The 20,379-nt window shown below is 40.4% G+C and overlaps 1 protein-coding gene across 1 annotated transcript in view; it reads left to right on the forward strand.

The window, feature by feature from the left end:
- The window catches only part of SCD5 (stearoyl-CoA desaturase 5), a 155,029-nt gene that overhangs the window by 106,176 nt on the left and 28,474 nt on the right, over positions 1–20,379 (forward strand). The window contains exon 3 of the mRNA XM_086704739.1: positions 9,157–9,362. Coding sequence (XP_086560865.1) covers positions 9,157–9,362 — 206 coding nt within the window. The remainder of the gene's footprint in view (positions 1–9,156; positions 9,363–20,379) is intronic.

Raw genomic sequence — 20,379 nt, forward strand, 5'->3', positions numbered from 1 at the left:
AGTCCTTGCCTATCTTCCTGTCCCTTCATTATCTCCCATACATTTGCTTCATAGCACTAATCTGAGTCTGAAATGATTTTATTTATGTTGACTCCTTTAACTTTATGTTTGTCTCCTCCATACAATATAAACTCCTTGAGGATAGAGCCTTGATTGTCCTGTTTCTTATCTCCTAGCACATACCAACAGTCAGTAAATATTTGTCCAATTAAAGAATAAATGAAGTGGGAAAGATAAGGATGATCAGACCAGTTGAAGCTCTTTGATTGTCAGAAGAAGAAGTGTTTAGGCTTGGTGAGAAAAGTAGCGCGGAGAGGTTGTTGGATAATAAACAAGAGGATGATAGGTATTTGGGGAGTATGAATATGGAGAGGATGGTCACAATGTACCACATGTATTGCCCGGGGGAAAGGACTGAAGGCCCTATGAGCCAGAAGGCTATTACAGGAGTCAAGCAGACTGACAAAAGCCTGAATGGGGTGGCAGGGTAGAAATGGAATGGAAGGAGAAAATCTGAGATTTTTAAAGGTGCCCTTGACATTTTTCTTTGCAGTTGTGACTTCTTATTTTGAAACAATTTTGAACTTACAAAACACTTGCAAAAATACCATGAAGAATCCTGGATACCCTCTACCCAGACTCACTAATTATTGACATTATTGCCTCATTTGCTTTATTACTCTCTTTCCTTTTCCATATGTGTGTATATGCATTCTTCTGCGTTCCTTTTTTTTTTAATCATTTGAGACTGCTATAAACATCATACCTTTTCATTCCTAAAGACTTCACTTTGTAGGAAAGACATTTTGTAAGAACACAGAACATGGACCAAAATCAGGGGATTTAATGTTGATAAAATGCTATATCCGTGATCCTAGCCCAAGAACCTGTTCTGGATCCTGTATTACAATGAGTTGTGATGACCCTTTAGTCTCCTTCCAAGTAGAATATTTCCTCAGTCTTCCCTTGATTTTATGACATTGACATTTTTGAAATGCATAGACTAGCTATTTTGTAGAGGGTCTCCCATTTTGGTTTGCTCATGTTTTCTCTCACTTACATTCTGTGCATTTTTGTCGGGAATGCATTAATAATCCTGTGTCCTGAGTATCAAATAAGAAGCATATGATATCGCTTTGTCATTATACCATTATAGGTAGTATGAACTTTGATCGCTTAGTTAAGGTGGTGTTTACTCAGTGTCTCCTGTAAGATGACTATTTTTCCTTTTGTAATTAATAAGTGATTTATGCTGAGATATTATAAGCCTATGTAAATATTTTTCCTCCATCAACCTTTTACCTAGTAGTTTCAGCACACATGGGTGATTCTTGCTGGAATCAGCTATTGCCATGGCACCTGCAAAACAATGATTTTCGCACTCCATGATTTCTTCTACCTATTTATTTATTTATTTATTTATTCATGGATTTTTATTTTATGAAATGGTTTTTAACTCATTACTGTTAGTCATCTTAATGCCTCCAATTATTTATCAAATTATCCCAGTTTGTTCAGTGGGAGGCACTACAAGTGGACTCCTATGTCTTTTTTCATACATTCCCATCATGTTTTGAGCAATTCTTGACTTTCTGGCACAACAAAATATACCACATTCCTCTTGTACTTTTCCTGCCTTAGGCCTGACATCGGCCATATCATCAAAGTCCCGACTCCTTTTAATGCGAAGTGATATTTAAAAAACAAGATCTAGGAGCAAGGTGTATCCTTGGCTGCTGGGCTGTCATTATTATCGAGGCCCTTTCTTCCTGAAATTTTGACTCATTGAGGGAAGGAGATATAGCTCAGGAGACTAGCACAGTGGTCACATCACTGACCAAAAATACCTCCCAAAATCAAATTGGAAAGATTCACAGGAGGTCAATTTGTCTACCAAGAGGACTTCCCAAGCCATTTTTAGAATGTGTGTTAAAAATGTGTTTCTCGGGGCACCTGGGTGGCTCAGTTGGTTGAGCGTCTGACTTCGGCTTAGGTCATGATCTCTCAGTCTGTGAGTTGGAGCCCTGCGTCGGGTTCTGTGCTGACAGCTCAGAGCCTGGAGCCTGCTTCGGATTCTGTGTCTCCCTCTCCCTCTGCCCCTCCCCCACTCATGCTCTGTCTCTCTCTGTCTCAGAAATAAATAAACATTTAAAAAAATATGTTTCGGGGCACCTGGGTGGCTCAGTTGGTTAAGCGTCCAACTTTGGCTCAGGTCATGATCTCACGGTTTGTGAGTTCGAGCCCCGCATCGGGCTCTGTGCTCACAGCTCAGAACCTGGAGCCTGCTTCCGATTCTGTGTCTCCCTCTCTCTCTGCTCCTGTCTCTCTCCTTCAAAAATAAATAAAAACATTAAAAAAAATATGTTTCTCATTGTAAGAGATTTAAACAACGGAGTAATAAAAGAAAACATAAAACGCCCCTTCTTTGCAATCTTTAAGTTTTGTCAGCACTTTTTAAATCATGAAAGTTGACTTTCAAATCTTAACCATCTTATAAAACCTCCCCAGGCCAGGATGCCTGGGTGGCTCAGTTGGTTAAGCATCTGACTTCAGCTCAGGTCATGATCTCTCAGAGTAGCTCAGGTCATGATCTCACCCTCTGTGAGTTCGAGCCCCTCATTGGGCTCTGTGCTGACAGCTCAGAGCCTGGAGCCTGCTTCAGATTCTGTGTCTCCCCCTCTCTCTGCCCCTCCCCTGCTCATGCTCTGTCTCTCTCTGTCTCAAAAATAAATGAAAACATTAAAAAAATTTTTTTTAAATAAAAAAACCTCCCCAGGCCAAGTGCCACCTGAAGGCTGGTCGGCAGGTGGTAACTTGTTCTCTGGAAGCTACAGTTTGCCAGGTGGTATAGACTTCTGCCAGGCCCTTCTTGGGGACTTTTTGGGTTCTTCTTACAGATTGTCAGTGTTATCTGGAGGGATATCAGTGCTGACCCAGTATCAACAATGGGGAAAGCACTGAGTGTTCTTCACTGTTTGAATAGTACAATGCTGTCATCTGAACTGGAGGAGATTAAATTCAGACCCCAGAGACTGAGATAAAGTCTATTTCAAATGAGCTTTATGGGCCCTAAAGAGTGGAAGCAGCAGTGTCTTCTCTTCTCTGATCCCCTTGGTAGAATGACTCTTTTTCCAGATAAGATGCCATGCATTCGCAAGACTCTCTCTCTCTCTCTCTCTCTCTCTCTCTGTGTGTGTGTGTGTGTGTGTGTGTGTGTGTGTCTCTGTCTCTCTCTCTAAAACCTGACTGTCAGAGATGACATGTTGGTCCTAGTTTGTTTTTCACTACTGACTAGAAACAAAGATGTGTTACAGACACAGACGGAATTCCCTTTGGCTCTGTGTTGAGGCCACCTGGTAAATTTCCCCTTTTGGAACAATTGAGGTAGGGGACAGAACGACCTCAGTGGTGTCTGTTCAGAAGCACACATCTGTTTGCAGCTAGGCTGGGGGAAAGCTGATCGACGCTTCTGGTCTCAGATCTGTTGACTGGGACAAGCTAAAAATACAGTTTACATTTAGCCTTCATCTTGCTAACCAGTGGAAATTATGCGGGCTTCAAAAGACAGGCTCCCCTATTGCCATTTTAGAGGACTAGATTCGAGAATTATTTTGATCATAAAAGGAAGTTGGGGAAAAGTAGTTCTGATAGAGCGTGTTGTTTCATAATCTGCTTCAGTGGAGCTTTTGAGATTGATTACCTTTGCTCAAGTCCCAGATAATACTCAAAGGCCGTGCTTATGAAGGAAAAAATCACCGCACGATCAATTTCAATTTCCACAGTCTCAGCAGGGACCCTGTTCAGGGACGTTACCTATGACGGAGAGTGAAGTATTAAAGGTACAAGACACAGGGTGCACTTCAGCAAGGGCACCGTCACACTGATTGAGGTGTGGTTGGTTGACGCGTGCTAAGAAGAACAAAAGATAGAAGAAGAACGGTGTGAAGATGTGGAACTGACCAGATTACTAGACAAATCTTACTCTTTCATGTAGTTTTTCCTAACATGGAGCTAATGGCAGAAGCTGGGTTGTTTAGATTCAGGAGGATAGAAATGTTTTTAAAAAATCTGTTTACCCCATATTCCAAAAATCAAAACAAAACAAAACAAAAACCTCGTTTATTATAACAATTTAGAAAATACAGGCAAACTAAAAGAAAAATTTTGAAAACACCTGCCATGCCATCTCCTAGAGAGAACCACTCTAAAACAGGTTGACTTACACACTTCCTTTATTTTTTCTATCTTTACGCACACATTTTGATTAAAATTGTACTTATTATTTTGCAAACTATCTTCTCTTAACTGTTTTCCCTTTCATCACTCCATGTCAATGTTACAGTAACCTTTTGTTGTTGTTGTTGACTGGTTTTTATTTCAAAACCAAGAGATGCTTTTGTTAAAAATTTCAGAGTATAAAGTAAAATCTAAAAGTCTCTCCTCATCTCCTCCCTCCCAGTCTCACTCCCCTGAGGTAACCCTCAGGTTTTTCTCTTAATAGTTATCTCCAGAAACTTTCTATGTACACACACACACACGAATGTATCACAAGGTACTCAATCAAATCCCATTATGTGGAAATTCAGGGTTTTTCCAGTTTTCACTGCATCTCTGTGGTTAAATCTTTGCATGCAACTGTGATTATTTCCTTAAGATAAATTCTAGAAAACAAATTTCTAGGGGCGCCTGGATGGCTCAGTCTAGAAAACCAAGCATCTGACTTGGTTTCAGCTTAGATCATGATCTCACGGTTTTGTGGGTTCGAGCCCCTCATCAGGCTCTGCGCTGGCAGCATGGAGCCTGTTTGGGATTCTCTGTCTCCCTCTCTGTTTGCGCCTCCCCCATTCGAGCTGTCTCTGTGTCTCTCAAAAATAAATAAATAAACTTAACAAAAAAGTTAGAAAACAAATTGCTAAATTGAAAGACACAATTTTAGTGCTTTTGATATGTGCAGCCCATTTGCCCTTCACATGGCTTGTGACAATTTGACACTCTTCCCGGTAAACAACACTGAACTTTTTTAAACTTTTAAAAGTATAACACCCATATAGAAAAGTGGACAAGCCCTAAGTTGGAATTGCACTATTCAATATGGTAGCCACTAAACACATGTGACTGCTGAGCACTTGAAATGTAGCCAGTCTGAATTGAGGTACACTAGAAGTGTAAAAAGAAACACTCACTTTCAAAGAATTGGTGCCAAAAAATAATGGAAAATGTCTCATTAATAATTTTATGCTAATAATATATTGAAATGATATTTCGGATGTATTAAGCAAAATATATTATTAAAGTTAATTTTACTTGTGTCTTCTCACTTTTTTAATGTGACTACCAGAGAAGTTTTCGTTATATATATTCTTGAATTATATTTCTCTTGGACAACACAAAGTAGGACATAGTATGGCTCCTCAGATAACAATACCTACCACCTGAGCCATCCACTCCTCATTTGCTTCTCTTCCCCTGCCTGGTTTTCTCCAGCGCCCCCAGCTTCCTGTGCCTCAGTTATACCCGGGGCTCTTAGAACTAATGTAGCACTCTTTGCCACTCCAATTCTTTGCCAGGAATGATCAATAAACTCGATAAAAGTGAGCATCCACTTATGAAGGTAATGAGGTGGCAGATTAAGACAGTACCATAAGGTATAAACTCTGAGTCGCAAATGGAATCATTTGTCAATTAATTTGTTAGGATGTGTAAGTATTTAGGCTTCAGAAATTGCCACTGAGTTTAATATCATGTCCTACCGAAATGTGCACACGGGGCACAGACAGGATACACATACTCGAGAGTCAGTTCATTGATGGAAGTTCGCCGTCCCTCTACGCCTCAATTTTGTTTTTCTTTCCCGTGAAGTGAAGATGATGGAGTAAGGCACATAGTTCCAGACAAGAGTAGTCAGCACTTTGTAAACTCTGGGGGCTGAAGAGATTACCAGGAGATTGCCGGGGCTGTGGGAGCAGCTAGTGGCTGTTTTCTCTCACTCTCCGCCTCCTGAGGTTTGCTCACCCTTCCCATCAGCCCTCCACTTGCCCTTCCACATATATTAACCGTACCAAACACACCCTAGGTACACACAGCTTTTCATCAAAGACAAATGCCATTCACAGGTTGGCTCCCATTCCCAATCCCTCCAGGATAGAAGCAAAATGCAGATAAGGAGGAGGAAAAAGGCCCTTGGGTAAGCATACGAATCTTGCTTGCTTCTGCCCTGTTGTTGGCTTACATCTTGTCCTTTGGATCACTTTTTCATTGGACTCCGCTTTAGTGTTAAAAACAAAAACAAAACAATAAGAGAAGATTTTTTAAAAAATCATCTTAAAGTATTTTGGGCTCGATTATATGCTCGGACATTTGGAATCTGGCCAAAACCCTTGCCTCATTTCACTGTTGCAGGCTAAGTGGCCTCTTTTGGGAAGATATCCAGGTAAGAGGAGTTAAAGCAAATAAACATCTCTGTTCCGACCTGTCTTCGCCATTCTTTTGTTGTGACTGTATTATGCTTAGTTGTGTGAGAATAATGTTTCTAGTTCTTCAGAAGCCTCTACTCAGAGTTTTTATAAAATTGCATTGTGATAAAGAACAAATATAACCTTTTAACAAGGAAAATGAAAGTTCTCTGTAAAAGACTTCCTCCCTCTAAATTTAGAGAATAAGGGAAATACCTTGTTGAAAGAGAGTGAACCAAGAATTGAAGGAGCACTATCTTTTTTCCATTACTGTTCTGACCTACTCAATGAACTTCAGCAAAATTCTTCTAAGCCTTAATTTTGCTGTCTGTGAATTGGGGACAGAGTATTCCCCTTTCTTCCTATGTTCATATGGACATTGCAATAAACTAATGCAAAAGGAATAAATTATGCCTTGGGCTGCAGTGGTCTTTACTGACATTTGAAATTCCGTTCTAACTCTAGATTCTATGGTTATAAATAATAAATACTTTCTCTTTCCAACCACTGTGTTTAAATACTCTGGTAAAATCTAAAGACTTCTTTCTTTTTTTTTTTTTAAACATTTATTTATTTTTGAGACAGAGAGAGACAGAGCATGAATGGGGGAGGGTCAAAGAGAGAGGGAGACACAGAATCTGAAACAGGCTCCAGGCTCTGAGCTGTCAGCACAGAGACGCGGGGCTTGAACTCACAGACTGCAAGATCATGACCTGAGCTGAAGTCGGACGCTCAACCGACTGAGCCACCAGGTGCCCCTAAAAGACTTCTTTCTTATCTCACTAAGCCAGGCTATAATTTTTGCCTTGCACAGACTACCAAGAACCTCTTTTCTCTTTTTATAGTCAAAGCTGAGCACATAACTCTTAAGGTCTTTCTACCTCCCCTCTCTTTGTCCTATTACCCAAGGGTGAAGCAAATTGAGAAGCTTTCAGGGGTGCTATTGGATAAACAAAGTTGAGTAACCTTCCAGCAGCATTGGATGAGCCAGAGACTCAATGAACCCCCTTTTGGTTAAAGAAACTATTGGAACTTTGAGAATAAAACAGTTCCCTCTCTTCTCATCAGCAGGATGAAGCCAATACCTGTAAAATGGCAGATTTCTAATGAAAACATAACTATGTCCTGAATAGTATGGTATAAAAACATTATGATCTTTTTTTAAAACAAAGGGGCTTATGCACTACATAAATTTATTTTTATTTTATTTTTTAAGTTTGTTTATTTTGAGAGAGAGAGAAAGCACGAGTCGGGGAGGGCCAGAGAGAGAGCAGAAAAGAGGGAATCCGAAGCAGGCTCCACACTGTCAGAATAGAGCCAGATGAGGGATTCAGACTCACAAATCGTGAGATCATGACCTGAGCCTAAATCAAGAGTTGGACACTTAACTGAGCCACCCAGGCACCCCTATAAAGTTATTTTTATTTTCAGACTAGTTTTCCTATCAAAAGCACTACTTCCCAGAATAATTTGCCTGCTCAAAGTTTTGAAAACATTGTCCGCGAAAAACAAAACTGAGTATAAACTGAAAGTCTATAGATACCACTGGCCCATGGGTACTCATAAAGTTTCATTAATAATATCAGCCTAAATGACATTGGTTGGTGCCCTTGATAGCTCACCCAGGACCTCCAGTCTCTGGACACCCTTCTTCTGTCTCCCATCATAGGGCGGTCAATAGGATGTGTCCCCCATGTGTGCCTGGGTTTGGCAGAATCTGCTAGACAATGCTTCTCTTTGCCTGGGCAGCAGAGTCTCTCTTGGGATTCCACTAAGAACAACCTGTACCTTAAGCATTTCTTCTCCTATGGCCAAGTACATCAGATTCCTCAAGGAACCAAAATCACTTCCCCTCCCTTCCTGTGACACACTGTTAGAGCACTCCTCAAACAGTATTATTTGTGTCTTGGTATTTTGCAGAGATTTGGTGAAGTAGCTTTTGGGTTTTTACTTACTGGCTTCCTGCTCTCTGTAAGTTGGATATGAAGGCTATTAAAGAATGAGATGGGGGCACCTGGGTGGCTCAGTCGGTTGAGCGTCCGACTTCGGCTCAGGTCATTATCTCGCAGTTCGTGAGTTCGAGCCCCGCGTTGGGCTCTGTGCTGACAGCTCAGAGCTTGGAGCTTGTTTCAGATTCTGTGTCTCCCTCTCTCTCTGACCCTCCCACGTTCATGCTCTGCCTCTCTCTGTCTCAAAAATAAATAAACGTTAAAAAAAATTAAAAAATTTTTTAAAAATTTAAAAAAAAAATGAGGAGGCCAGAGAGATTCAGGCCAAGAACCAGCCTTCTTTCATACTCAAGATTGCCCCTCTCCTCTGACAACAAGACTTCATCTTGAGACTGGATCTCTCTTTTCTTGATATGAATGCTCTCCCAGGAGATTTCAGTAACCCCCACCAGAACGTTCAGGTTTCCCCTCTCATTCACTCAACAAGCCTGGATCTCCTGCAGCAGGCACATCCCAAACACAAGCGAAGATCCCTACTAAGTGAAGATTTCCTCTTATTTTCATGGAAATCATCCCAGACCAACCCCAGGGATTGAAATTGAGGTGAAGAGGTTGTGGGTTGAGGATGGGAGCAAAGTAGAAGTCAGTGGTGAGGATGGTAGGGGGATGGGGGTGAGGCATAGAGGGAGGCTAAGTTTTCAAGAAGGCGCCAGGGTGCTTTGTCTCTTCACTCAGGGTCTGTGTTCTCTCTGCAGAATGACATCTTCGAGTGGTCCAGGGACCACCGAGTCCACCACAAGTACTCAGAGACCGATGCTGACCCACACAATGCCCGCCGGGGCTTCTTCTTCTCTCATATCGGGTGGCTCTTTGTTCGCAAACATCCAGATGTCATTGAGAAGGGGAGAAAACTTGACCTCACTGACCTGCTGGCTGATCCTGTGGTCCGATTCCAGAGAAAGTAAGTGAACAGACACCATAGACTTGTCCCTCGGGGACAGGACCAAGAGACAGAGCACAATGGAGTGCAATAATACCCCCAAGTAGTTCTCCTCATACCACTTACTCTCTTATTAGGATTTATCTCTGTTTATTCATTTTCTTTTGCTCATTAAGTCTTCCCTATTTACACAATTGTTTTAATTTTAATTTTAAATGGATTTCCTTTATGCCCAAATGTCATTTCCTTCAGACCAACCCACATGACTGATTTCACGGAATCTTTTTCTGTAGTTCCCTACTCCCCCATTAGAGTTTCCCTGGGGTGGTGGGGAGGGCGGGGAGAACTTACTTCATTTTAGTGATCCTTGACTCCAACAGCATTGGACTCTATCCAGGTATACTTCTCTGTTCTCCTGGAATTCTCTTATAGTGATGCCTCTCTTCCCCTGACTCCTAGAAATGTTACACGAGTAGATTTTTCTGCAGAGGAAATGTGATCATGTAACAGAGAGCCTCAAAATGCTTGTGTGCACTAATGGTGTTAGCTGAGCGTATTCAGCCAGTCAGCATTTACAAGATAAATCTACTCTCAACAGGCACATGGAGAAAATCACTTGTAATTGTGCTGGCAGATAGAGTGGCTATTTTTCACCTTTACCAGGAAGCTGGCATAGACTATGTCCATGTTGGTCTGGATCTGCAAAGTTGGCCACTATGAGAGCATTTATAAATGGACTTTTTGCCCCAAAGTAATGAATTTATGTGCAAAGAGAGACAATTTATGAATTACACTCTGGCTAGAGTCTTGATATAATATGGTGAAAACGTGGTTACCAGAGGCCATCTCCACTGACAAGCAAGAGTCATATTTGAGACCTTATCTGAATAGAAACTCCTGAAAACAGAAATGGAGGCTGTGCCTTTGTCTGACACAAACGATTCTTGCATGAAAGGAAGTACGGCTTAGAATTGTGCTCACTTTCCCCCCGGCCTCCCTCTTTACATTGGAGTGGGCAGCAGCACATAGTGAGAAAATGGCGGACCGTGGAGATAGACTGCCTAGGATCAAACTTTGTGGCTCCTCCATGTGCTAGTAAAGACTGGCTCTTGACCATTATCTCCTACAGTTCTTATGAGCACATAATGGAAAAAAAATGTATGGGAAATGCCTGGCTCATAGTTAAGAGCTTAGATCAGTGATTATTATTATTCCACAGGCAGTTGCTAGTTCAGAGGACTCAGTGTGTTTCCATCCCCTGCTTCTGTTGGTTTCTCCAGAGGGTCACTGTGTGCCTCAACACAGCTCTTTCTGGTGGACACACCCAGTATCAGTAGCCAAAAGTTCTCTAGCAGAAAATAACAAGAGGTTTTTTGATGAACAATTAAATGATTTATTCGTTTTGATTTTTCACCATAAAGTCTTAAAAATCATTAAAGAAAATCTGCAAAATTCAGAACAGTGGAAAGAAAATAATTCAAGTCCTAACACATAAACACAGCCACAATTAATAATCTGTAGTGTATCTTTCCATATTTTGTCCACATATCTGATATATTTCATATGATGACAAGCATACTGCATATGTAATTTTATGTCTTGCTTTTGAACTTCAGATTATGTTGGAGGCACCATTGTTGAAGGCTGTGTGAGTTCACTAGTTGAGTGTCACGGTTTATTTAACGATCACTCTGCAGCTGAATATGTGTGTCATTTCCAATTCTGTGATATAAATGATGTTGCTATATAATTAGTAATGCTTTGGGACAATCAGGCCTTAGATTAATTTGAAGAGCTCAGATGAGAAGGCAAAGGATCTTCTATTTTATTAATGAGAACTGGGCTGAGTATAATAGTCTGGGTTTCTCTCACCATAAAAATGGAAGATCTTTTTTTCATCTTTTTCCTTAAAAATGTGGTAATTTGATTCATTAGATTTGTACTCATGGCACTTATGTCCAAAGACTATTTCTAAATGCAAGCAGAAGAACAGAGACTATTTCAGCATGTTCCCTAAATAGTTACCTGAGAATATCTTTCCTCACCAGCCCAGTGACCAAAGGGGGTTGTAGCTATCCATCCACTCATATCATCCAGTCATATCATCATTTCGTATATACCATTGAGCTCCTGCTAAGAATTGGTGTTGAGGATACAACCTTCAAGATTGGCGGCTGTATCCCCCAGATTTGCAGACCAGCAGGGATCCCACAAATAAATGTACAGACAGTTATACCCTCGTGAGAGAAGTATTGTAAAAGCGTGCCACAGGAACACAATACAGGCTGGTGAGGGTGAGGGAGGGCCTAGGAAAGAAACTAGCTTCTAGGCCAAGACCTGAAAGATGACAAGAAGTTAGATGAAGATGGGGGAAAGGATATTTAATATATCTGTCAATACATAGAACTATATAGAGCCATTGAACTTTAGAACAGGGAGGGACTTTGTAAATCATTTAGCTCATGCCTTCCATTTCTCCTATGGGAAAACTAATAAACAAAATATAGGTAGAAGGTTGGGGATAGAAGTACTGCCGTGGTCTTTTGGGGCTGCTATAACAAAAATACCATAGACTAGGTAACTTAGACAGCTACATTTATTTCTCACAGTTTTGCAGGCTGGGAAGTCCAAAATTAAGGTGCCACAGATTTGGTGTCTAGTGAGAGCTCTCTTCCTGCTTCATAGACAGCCTCCTTCCTGCTGTTTCTACACATGGCAGAAGCGGGGAAGGAGCTCTCTGGGGGTCTCTTTTGTAAGGACACTAATCCCATTTGTGAGGCCTCCACCCTCATGATCTAATCACCCCCAAAGGCCCACCTCCTAATGCCATTGCACTGGGAATTAGGTTTCAACGTGTGAATTTTGGGGGGACACAAATATTACCCTGTGGCAAGCACCTACATCTCAAATTATTTGCTCCGTGTTCTTTTGATTATACCTTGCTGTTTGAAAAGGGTTACAACGGTTCTCTTAAGTGTAGGTGAGTACTCATGTTCATTGGTAATTATCCAGCCTGGAGAACACAGAGATCCATAATCTGAAATAAGGCTTAGAATCACTGCACTAAAGGAGAGAGCTTCCAGAATACACAGAGGTAGTACAAGGGTTTGGATATTTTCAAGTCTGTGAAGCCAGCTTTATTGGTTCTGCCAGTCAGACTATATGGAGGCAACAGATTCCTTAAAGAATGAGTCCTTGCACTTGGGGTGTAAGCTGGAGGAGGGATGGACCCTGTCATTGGCAGGACTGCCACATCAAGTCTAAGTCCTTGCTACCCTTAGCTGAATGGGGGACTCCTTGCATAACAGAGATTCGGCCCTGGGTCACTTTGATAGTACACCTTATAGAGTTGATCTCCTTGTCAGAATCCCCACCTGCTCCTCTATGGTTCTCTGAGGGCACCAGGCTCTGTTCTGGTTTTGATCCCCGGGGTTTGCAGCTAATTCACTAATGTTAGTGCTGCTCCAGCACTAATATTGCAGTTGGTTGATAAACTTGTGCTCAGCCATCCTCATGACAGTTTACCAAATAAAAGCTTGCCTTGTCAGAGAGCCAGGCTTGATCAACTTTCCATTATACAGTATAACAAAAGAGAGAAGATAGTGGCATTAAACATAACAGGAGGACAACACAGTTCAAGCAATAATTCTAGAGTTTTCCTCTAAAGAAAATTTTACCAAGGCTATGATAACAAGTAGTTAACTGGACTCCTTCAAGTTTTGCTCTGCTGCCTGGTTGTGAATGACAAAATGGCAGGCATTAGGAGGTGAGAGGGAGAGAAGCTAGTGGTATCACATTCAGACTTTGGCAACTGAGCCCTGCCTGAGGTTCTATGCCTACAAGAGCTGTGCTTTTCCCTACAGGGTGAGGAGATCACAGGGCAGAGGCACATACCACCTGGAATCTTCTCCCACTTGTATACGTTGCCTTGGGCTCCAAGGAACCTAGAATTCCCTGTCCAAATGGCTCTGAGCCTACTTCCAGAGCCTACACTGGCCTCTCCAGGGCTCTGTCCTCCTGGTAGAGATGTGTACACCCTAGTCCTGAACAGTGGCCAAGAGGCAGTCTTAGCCTGGAGATGAGTTTGGCTGTCCATAGAAAGAGGATAGAACTAGGGGTGGAAAGAGAATGGGGCAGATCACAGGCTAAGGGCCTCCATCTCTGTTCCTGGTCTAGGCCCTACGAATATCAGGGTGAGCCTAGAAGGGGGCCACTCATAAGACTGGCAGTAGGTCTGTCAGTTAGGAATTGTGTTTGGCCAAAACAGAATAGAAGTTTATTTCCCTCACATATAAAAGAATTGTGAAGGCCCAGGTTATGGTAGCAACAGTGTCAGTTGAAAACCAGATTCTTTGATCTTTCTGCTCCACCAACCTTAGCATGTGACTTTCATTCTTTCATTTTAAGGTCCAATGTGACCACTAGAGCCCTAATCAGAAGGAAGGTGAGGGTGAGGGGTAACACTGCTCACCTGAGTCAGTCACCTATAAGGAGCTTTCCCAGGAGCCACATACAGCCTATCCACGCACCTCTCATTAACCATGTCAGGAAATGTAGTTTCTTGGTTGATGCCTTACACCCTTGCATAAATTCCTGGTTTTGTTCCCATGGAAGAAAGTACGAATTGGTATGAGGTAGGCTCTCCCGTAGGTACTTAATTACTTAAGCAAAATAACTAGCCATCACAAGTGGCTCAGTCTGACAACGTTTTCATTATAAAGCAAGTGAGTGGACTTTCTGCCACCATTTTCTAAGCAGAAACTGGAATCTCACATCATTTTTCCAAGATGGCAGAATGAGGATAAAAATCCAGAGGCTGTTCTTCCTAATGCTTTGCTTATCCCATTGATTCCCATATTAGATAAGAAATTCCCTTAGAAGTAGCATGCAGACAATGTCATGTGTATTTTTGAAGGAGTTAACAAGGATACTAAGCCAGACACATGAAAACAAGGTCCTTGCCTCATCGCCATAGTATGGGATTAGCTAAGAGAAAAATGGTTGGAGTGATTCAGAAAGGTAAAGCACTTCTGTTTGAAACCCTGGAAAGGTATGAAAATGTGTAAATTTTGCTTTTCCAATAAGATTGACACTTGAATGGCTAGAATCTATTTAAGACCTACTTCACTTCAATTTCCCCCGGTCTGTTATCATTAGTCTTTTTCTTTCTTCAACAATAGCATCACATCTCTCAGTGACATCCTCCTTTTTGTGTCTTTATGTCAATCCTCTGTCCAAACCCCACATGTATTTCTGTGTTGGTGACATCAAATTGCCAGGGCAGAGCAGTCAGACAAGTCTACAATTGACTTATTTTCACTTCTCTATCTCATCCCCTCATCTTCCATGTGGGGGATCCCCTAGGGACTGGGATGAGTCATCTGGGAATTTACAACCAACATAATCCCATCTCAGTTGACAAAATCCATTGCTTTTTCATCAGGGTTCCTCGTGAGGCCCCCAGGGAGTCTCTTTCTATTCTGAGTCCATTTTCCTTGGGGACCTACCCTACTTGTTGCTAAGTTAATAGAACAGCTCTTCTCTAGATATTAGTGACGCTGAGTGGCTGAGTACATTCAAGGCCTTAGTTGGTTAGTTGCAATTTGTGGAAAACTCTACAGAAAATGATCCCCAAATGACAGGACCTGGATGATGAGATATTCAAACATCTAGTCATGTGGGTGAGATTTGGGGACATGGAAGCAGTGCCTTTTAAGCACAACCACCCTCTGCTACTCCTTTGCACATCAATTACCCTTAGTTTGATCACTGCCCGTCTCACTTGGGTCCCTAATGGTCCTGCAACAGTAAAACCAAACTGGCTTCAAGGTGAACATCACTTGTTTATGCTATATGCAGATCCCAGCTCTTTGGTATACTCTGTGCCAACTCACACCTTAATAATGTAAGCCATGAGAAAATGAACAACTCAGGAAACAACAGATTTTGGTGAGGATGTGGAGAAAGGGAAACACTTTTGCGCTGCTGGTGAGAATACAAACCAGTGAAGCCACTCTGGAAAACGGTATGGAGGTTCCCCTCAAAATTAAAAACAGAGCTACCCTACAACCCAGCAATTACGCTACTAGGTATTTATCTAAAGGATACAAAAATGCTGATTCAAAGGGGCACATGCACCCTCAATGTTTACAGCAGCACTACCAACAATAGCCAAATTATGGAAAGAGCTCAAATGTCCATCAACTGAAGAATGGATAAAGAAGAGGTGGTGTATATATACAAGGGAATATTACAAATATTCAAAAAGAATGAAATCTTGCCGTTTGCAGCAACATGGATGGAACTAGAATGTATTATGCTAAGTAAAATAAGTCAGAGAAAGATAAATATATGATTTCACTCATATGTGGAATTTAAGAAACAAAATAGATGAACATAGGGGAAGGGAAGGAAAATTAAGATAAAAACAGAGAGGGAGGCAAATCATACTCTTATGATACTCTTTTAAATACAAAGAACAAACTGAGGGTTGTTGGGTGGGGAAGGTTCCGGGGGTGGGCTAAATGTGTGATGGGCATTAAGGAGGGCACTTGCTGGGATGAGCACTGGGTGTTATATATAAGTGATGAATCACTGAATTCTACTCCTGAAACCGTTATTATACTATATGTTAACTAACTTGGATTTACATAAAATTTAAAAATAAAAACAAAAATAAATAATGTAAGTGATGAGGCACATGGTGTTTCTCAGGATTCAGCTTTCTTCTCGTTTCTGCATATATCACTTTTCATTCAAGAACTATATTTTGAGCACCCACTATATACCAGAAATTGTTCTAGGTGCTGGGGATGGAACAGTCCACAGGAGAACCAGATTCTGGAAAATATTTGCTCCCTCTTTCTAGAGTTCCCCCATTTGGGTTTGGGGATGTGCGAGAGGATGCCCCCACCATACATCTGCCCGCCTGCCTGACTGGGCCTCTCTCTCCACAGAAAGATACTTTTGCTGCTCCTCTTTCCATTTCTCTTGTTACTCAGTCCCTGTTCCATGAATCTGTTTTGGTTCACTTCCTCTTGTCTATTTCCCTCTTTCTGTCCTCACAGTCTTTGTCTCTTCACCTGCCGGAGGGCTTTGTTCCTGCCTTTGTGCCCTTCTCTGCATGGGTACATTTTCCCTCATCAGTCACACTGTGTTCTCCAAGCCATGAAGTTCTTCCTCTTGCATAGTTTTATTAGAGAATAAAAGCCATTTAGCCAATTGTTCAGGCACACTTTTTCTTCTTTTTGGAGGGAGATGAGGAATTTTTGTCCTCTTGTATTCTTTCCTCATGTCATGATCTTGTTCTGATTTATTCTTTCCATACATTACTTCTGCATGTAAATATTCTCTCTTCATGAATCTTGGCTTCCATTTCTGAGGGGTCGTCTATCTTTGGTTAACAGCTTGAGCCCTGGAATCTTCTCTCCCATTCTGTCCTCATCTCAAATCATTGCATTTTGTCTTGGGGCTGTGAAAGTTTTGAGGATGAAATAATTTTTCTTTGAATAGTGTTCCCTGCATCCAGCTGTAGTTGCCAGAAGTTAAAATTATGAATCTCTGAGTTCCAAGGAAGATGATCAAATCAGCTAAAGAAGTGTAAACTGTATTTAATTAGATTCCTTTTGTTAAAAGTCAATGGAAGAGGTACAACATCCTTTACTCTTCTTCTTAAACCTTTGGCCTTTCTAAAGCAACTGATTGCTATAGCCAAAGATCCAAATTATACTCTAGGATACAAGACTGAGATGGTCCAGTATTGAAGCTGTAGCATTAACACCAAAATTTCCCTATTTTAGTGGTTAAAAATTTAGGTGAGAGAGAAACCAGTGTGGCATATAATTCAATGACTAATTTTGATTTTTTAAAAATTTCCAGGTCAAAATGTTATTTGTTTGCCTGTGTAAGAGGTACTTTTCCTATGAGAACTTTATGAAAACTTCCTCTCTCTCCCTCTCTCTCTCTCTCTCTCCGTGTGTGTGTGTGTGTGTGTGTGTGTGTGTGTGTGTGTGCACATAAAAATACATCAACTGTATTGTCATTTTTCTTTCCCCACACTGACCATTCCATTTCTATGTGAAATTCCCCTGGCAAGATGAGGAGACAGTATCTCAAATGTTTGGAATCTGAATACATCATTGACTAGCATGTTAGACATATTAACTAACAGGTGTCAGTGGATTCTGCAACTGCTGTTTGTAAAGTGTTATCTTAGCTTCATTGTTGATGGCAGCGAAGGTGACTTCATGCATCTTTGATATACTTCCGTAGTCAATAATAACTACCATTTACTAACTGCCTATTATGCACTGTCTTTTCACACATTATCTCTGATCCTTTCAATAACTGTATCATGTAGATGATGGTATCTGGATTCTGGACTTGAATTCTAAATATTCTGGCTCCCTGTGGCCTCAATTAACCATGTCAAAAAAGAATAGCAGATGTTTGCACTAATTTATTCTCTCTAGTAAAATATTCGTTGCTACCAAAGCTGCAAAGAAATCTTTATTAAGTTTTAATGTAAAAATTAAGTAATTATGTAGTAGTTAAGGCAAGATTAAATTTTATGAAAGACATTTTTCTGGAAGTATAAATTCTCAGTAATACTTAGATATCATCAATTCTTGGCTCTCTTTTGAGACCACGTAGAGAATAATCTTTTAATATTTTCTTGGAATAAAAAGTCCTTCAGTCATGTATGTGGTTCCAGCTCCAAGGCTTTATCCAGTAGGGAGAGAACCAATACTCTTATAAGAGGCTTTTATTTAATACTTATTTATTCTCTTAAAAGTTAGATGTATTACCAGTGGATTATGCCATCAGAGAAAAAGACCGTTTTTGCCTTTTCATTGTCTCTTTTTTATGAGAAAGGTAAAAAAGTGGAGAAAGATTTTCATAACAGAAAACTTATCTTCTAGTTATTATTTTCTCCAACAATTACCTTATAAAATTTTTCTAACCTCAGAGCTTGGGATCCAAATACCACCTTTAAAAAATAATTAAGACAGAACATAAGAATAAAATTCTCTTTTTAGTACAAAATATCATAAAAGTTAATTGTAGAAAATTTAGAAAATGCAAGTAAGCTTCATAAAGGATAAAATCATTTGTAATCCTTCCACTTAGAAAACATCAGTTAAAATTTTGCTGTATATCCTTCTAAAGTTCTTTTTAATGAACTATGCTCTGCTTTCTTTTTACAAGACTTTATTTATACCCTATATATTATTTCAAGGTAATTAAATAAGAAAAATATATTTAATATTTGCCTTCTTTATTTCACCTCTAGCCTCATGGTTTTCTGTGTGTGTGTCCTAATTTCCATTTGATATCATCTTTCTGCCTGAAGAACTACCTTTGACAGTTCTTGTGGCACAGGTCTATTGGCAATACATTCTCAGCTTTGCTTATCTGAGGTCTTTATTTTATCTTCATTTTTGAAAGATATTTTTACTGGACATAAAATTCTACATTGGCAAGTTTTTTCTTACAGATTTTAAAAGATGTCAATCCCTTGTCTTATGCTTTGCATGGTCTCTGAGAAGTCTGCTGTGATTCTTCCTATTATTCCTCTGCATGTGATGTTTCTTTTTTCTCACTGTCTTCAAGAATTTTTCTTTGTCATTGCTTTTCAGGAATTGACTCTGATGTGTCTAGGGTTTTTTTTGTTTTTGTTTGTTTATTTTGCGAGGAAGCAGTTATCTTGCTCAAGATTCTTTGGGCTTCTTGGATCTGTGACTTGTTTTCTTTCATAAATTTTGGAAAATTCTTGGTTATTAGCTCTCCAGACTATTTTTGGCCTTGTTTTCTCTCTCCTTCCACAGGAACTCTAATGACACCTATGTTATACCATTTGATGTCGTTCTGCAGCTCTTAGAGACACTGTTTTATTTAATTCACTCCTTTTTATCTTATATTTCCATTTGCATAATTTCTATTGACCTATCTCCAAGTTCACTAATTCTTTCCTTAGCTATATCTTGTCTGCCAATGAACCCATCAAAAGAATTCTTTATCTCTGATACTGTTTTTTAAGTATAGCATTTGCACTTCTATATCTTCTATCTCTCTGATGATATCTCCCATCTGTTCATGCATATTGTCCATTTTTTCACTAGATCTCTTAAATGTGTTAATTATAGTGAAAGTCCCTGATAGTTGCAACAGCTGAATCATCTTTGAGTCTGGTTCTATTAATTGCTTTATCTCTAGACAGTGTTTTTTTTTTCCTTGCATTTTTATGTGATTTATAATTTTTAATTATATGCTGGACATGTCTACAAGAATAGAAATACTAAGGTAAATATAATTTATGTTTAAGAATGGCCACACCTAGGGACACCTGGGTGGCTCAGTCGGTTAAGCGTCTGACTTCAGCTCAGGTCATGATCTCACGGTTCGTGAGTTCAAGCCTCATGTTGGGCTCTGTGCTGACAGCTCAGAGCCTGGAGCCTGCTTCAGATTCTGTGTCTCCCTGTCTCTCTCTCTGCCCCTTCCCCACTCATGCTCTCTCTCTCTCTCTCTCTCAAAAATAAATGAACATTAAAAAAAAATTTTTTTTAATGGCCACACCTATTCTTCTTTCAGGCCATTAATATGGGTGAAGGGGATGGGAAAAGGTGGAGGTTGAGTCAATGAGTTAGGAGTTAAGTTAGATTTGGGTTTAGTGTACCAAAGACTTTGGTGGAGAGCTGCTATTATCAAATGCTTAGAGTAGACCCTGGAGTACCAGAGAGTATTTCTAAGTATTAATGCTTTTGCTTTCAGCTTTCAGCTGTCCTTGCATACCTGTGCCACAGAGGACATCTCTCTCTGTGGTCTTGCCCTTATCTGAACTAGGGGAGACTTCTATTGCTTGCTTGTCTATGCATGTCTTAATGTAGGGGGTTGGGATTTCTTTGCTGTCTTAGTCCCATATCAGACTTAGGCAAGCTCTGTGCCTGTACCTTGGGGTTAATACTTCTTGAGCATTTTTTCATCTTCCCCAACAATAGGAGATCTCTGCTTTGAAGCAGTGCAAGATCCTGGGCATAAG

This window comes from Puma concolor, chromosome B1 (genome assembly GCF_028749965.1).
Source record: "Puma concolor isolate L17-30 chromosome B1, mPumCon1.1.hap2, whole genome shotgun sequence".
NCBI classification, from domain to species: Eukaryota; Metazoa; Chordata; class Mammalia; order Carnivora; family Felidae; genus Puma; species Puma concolor.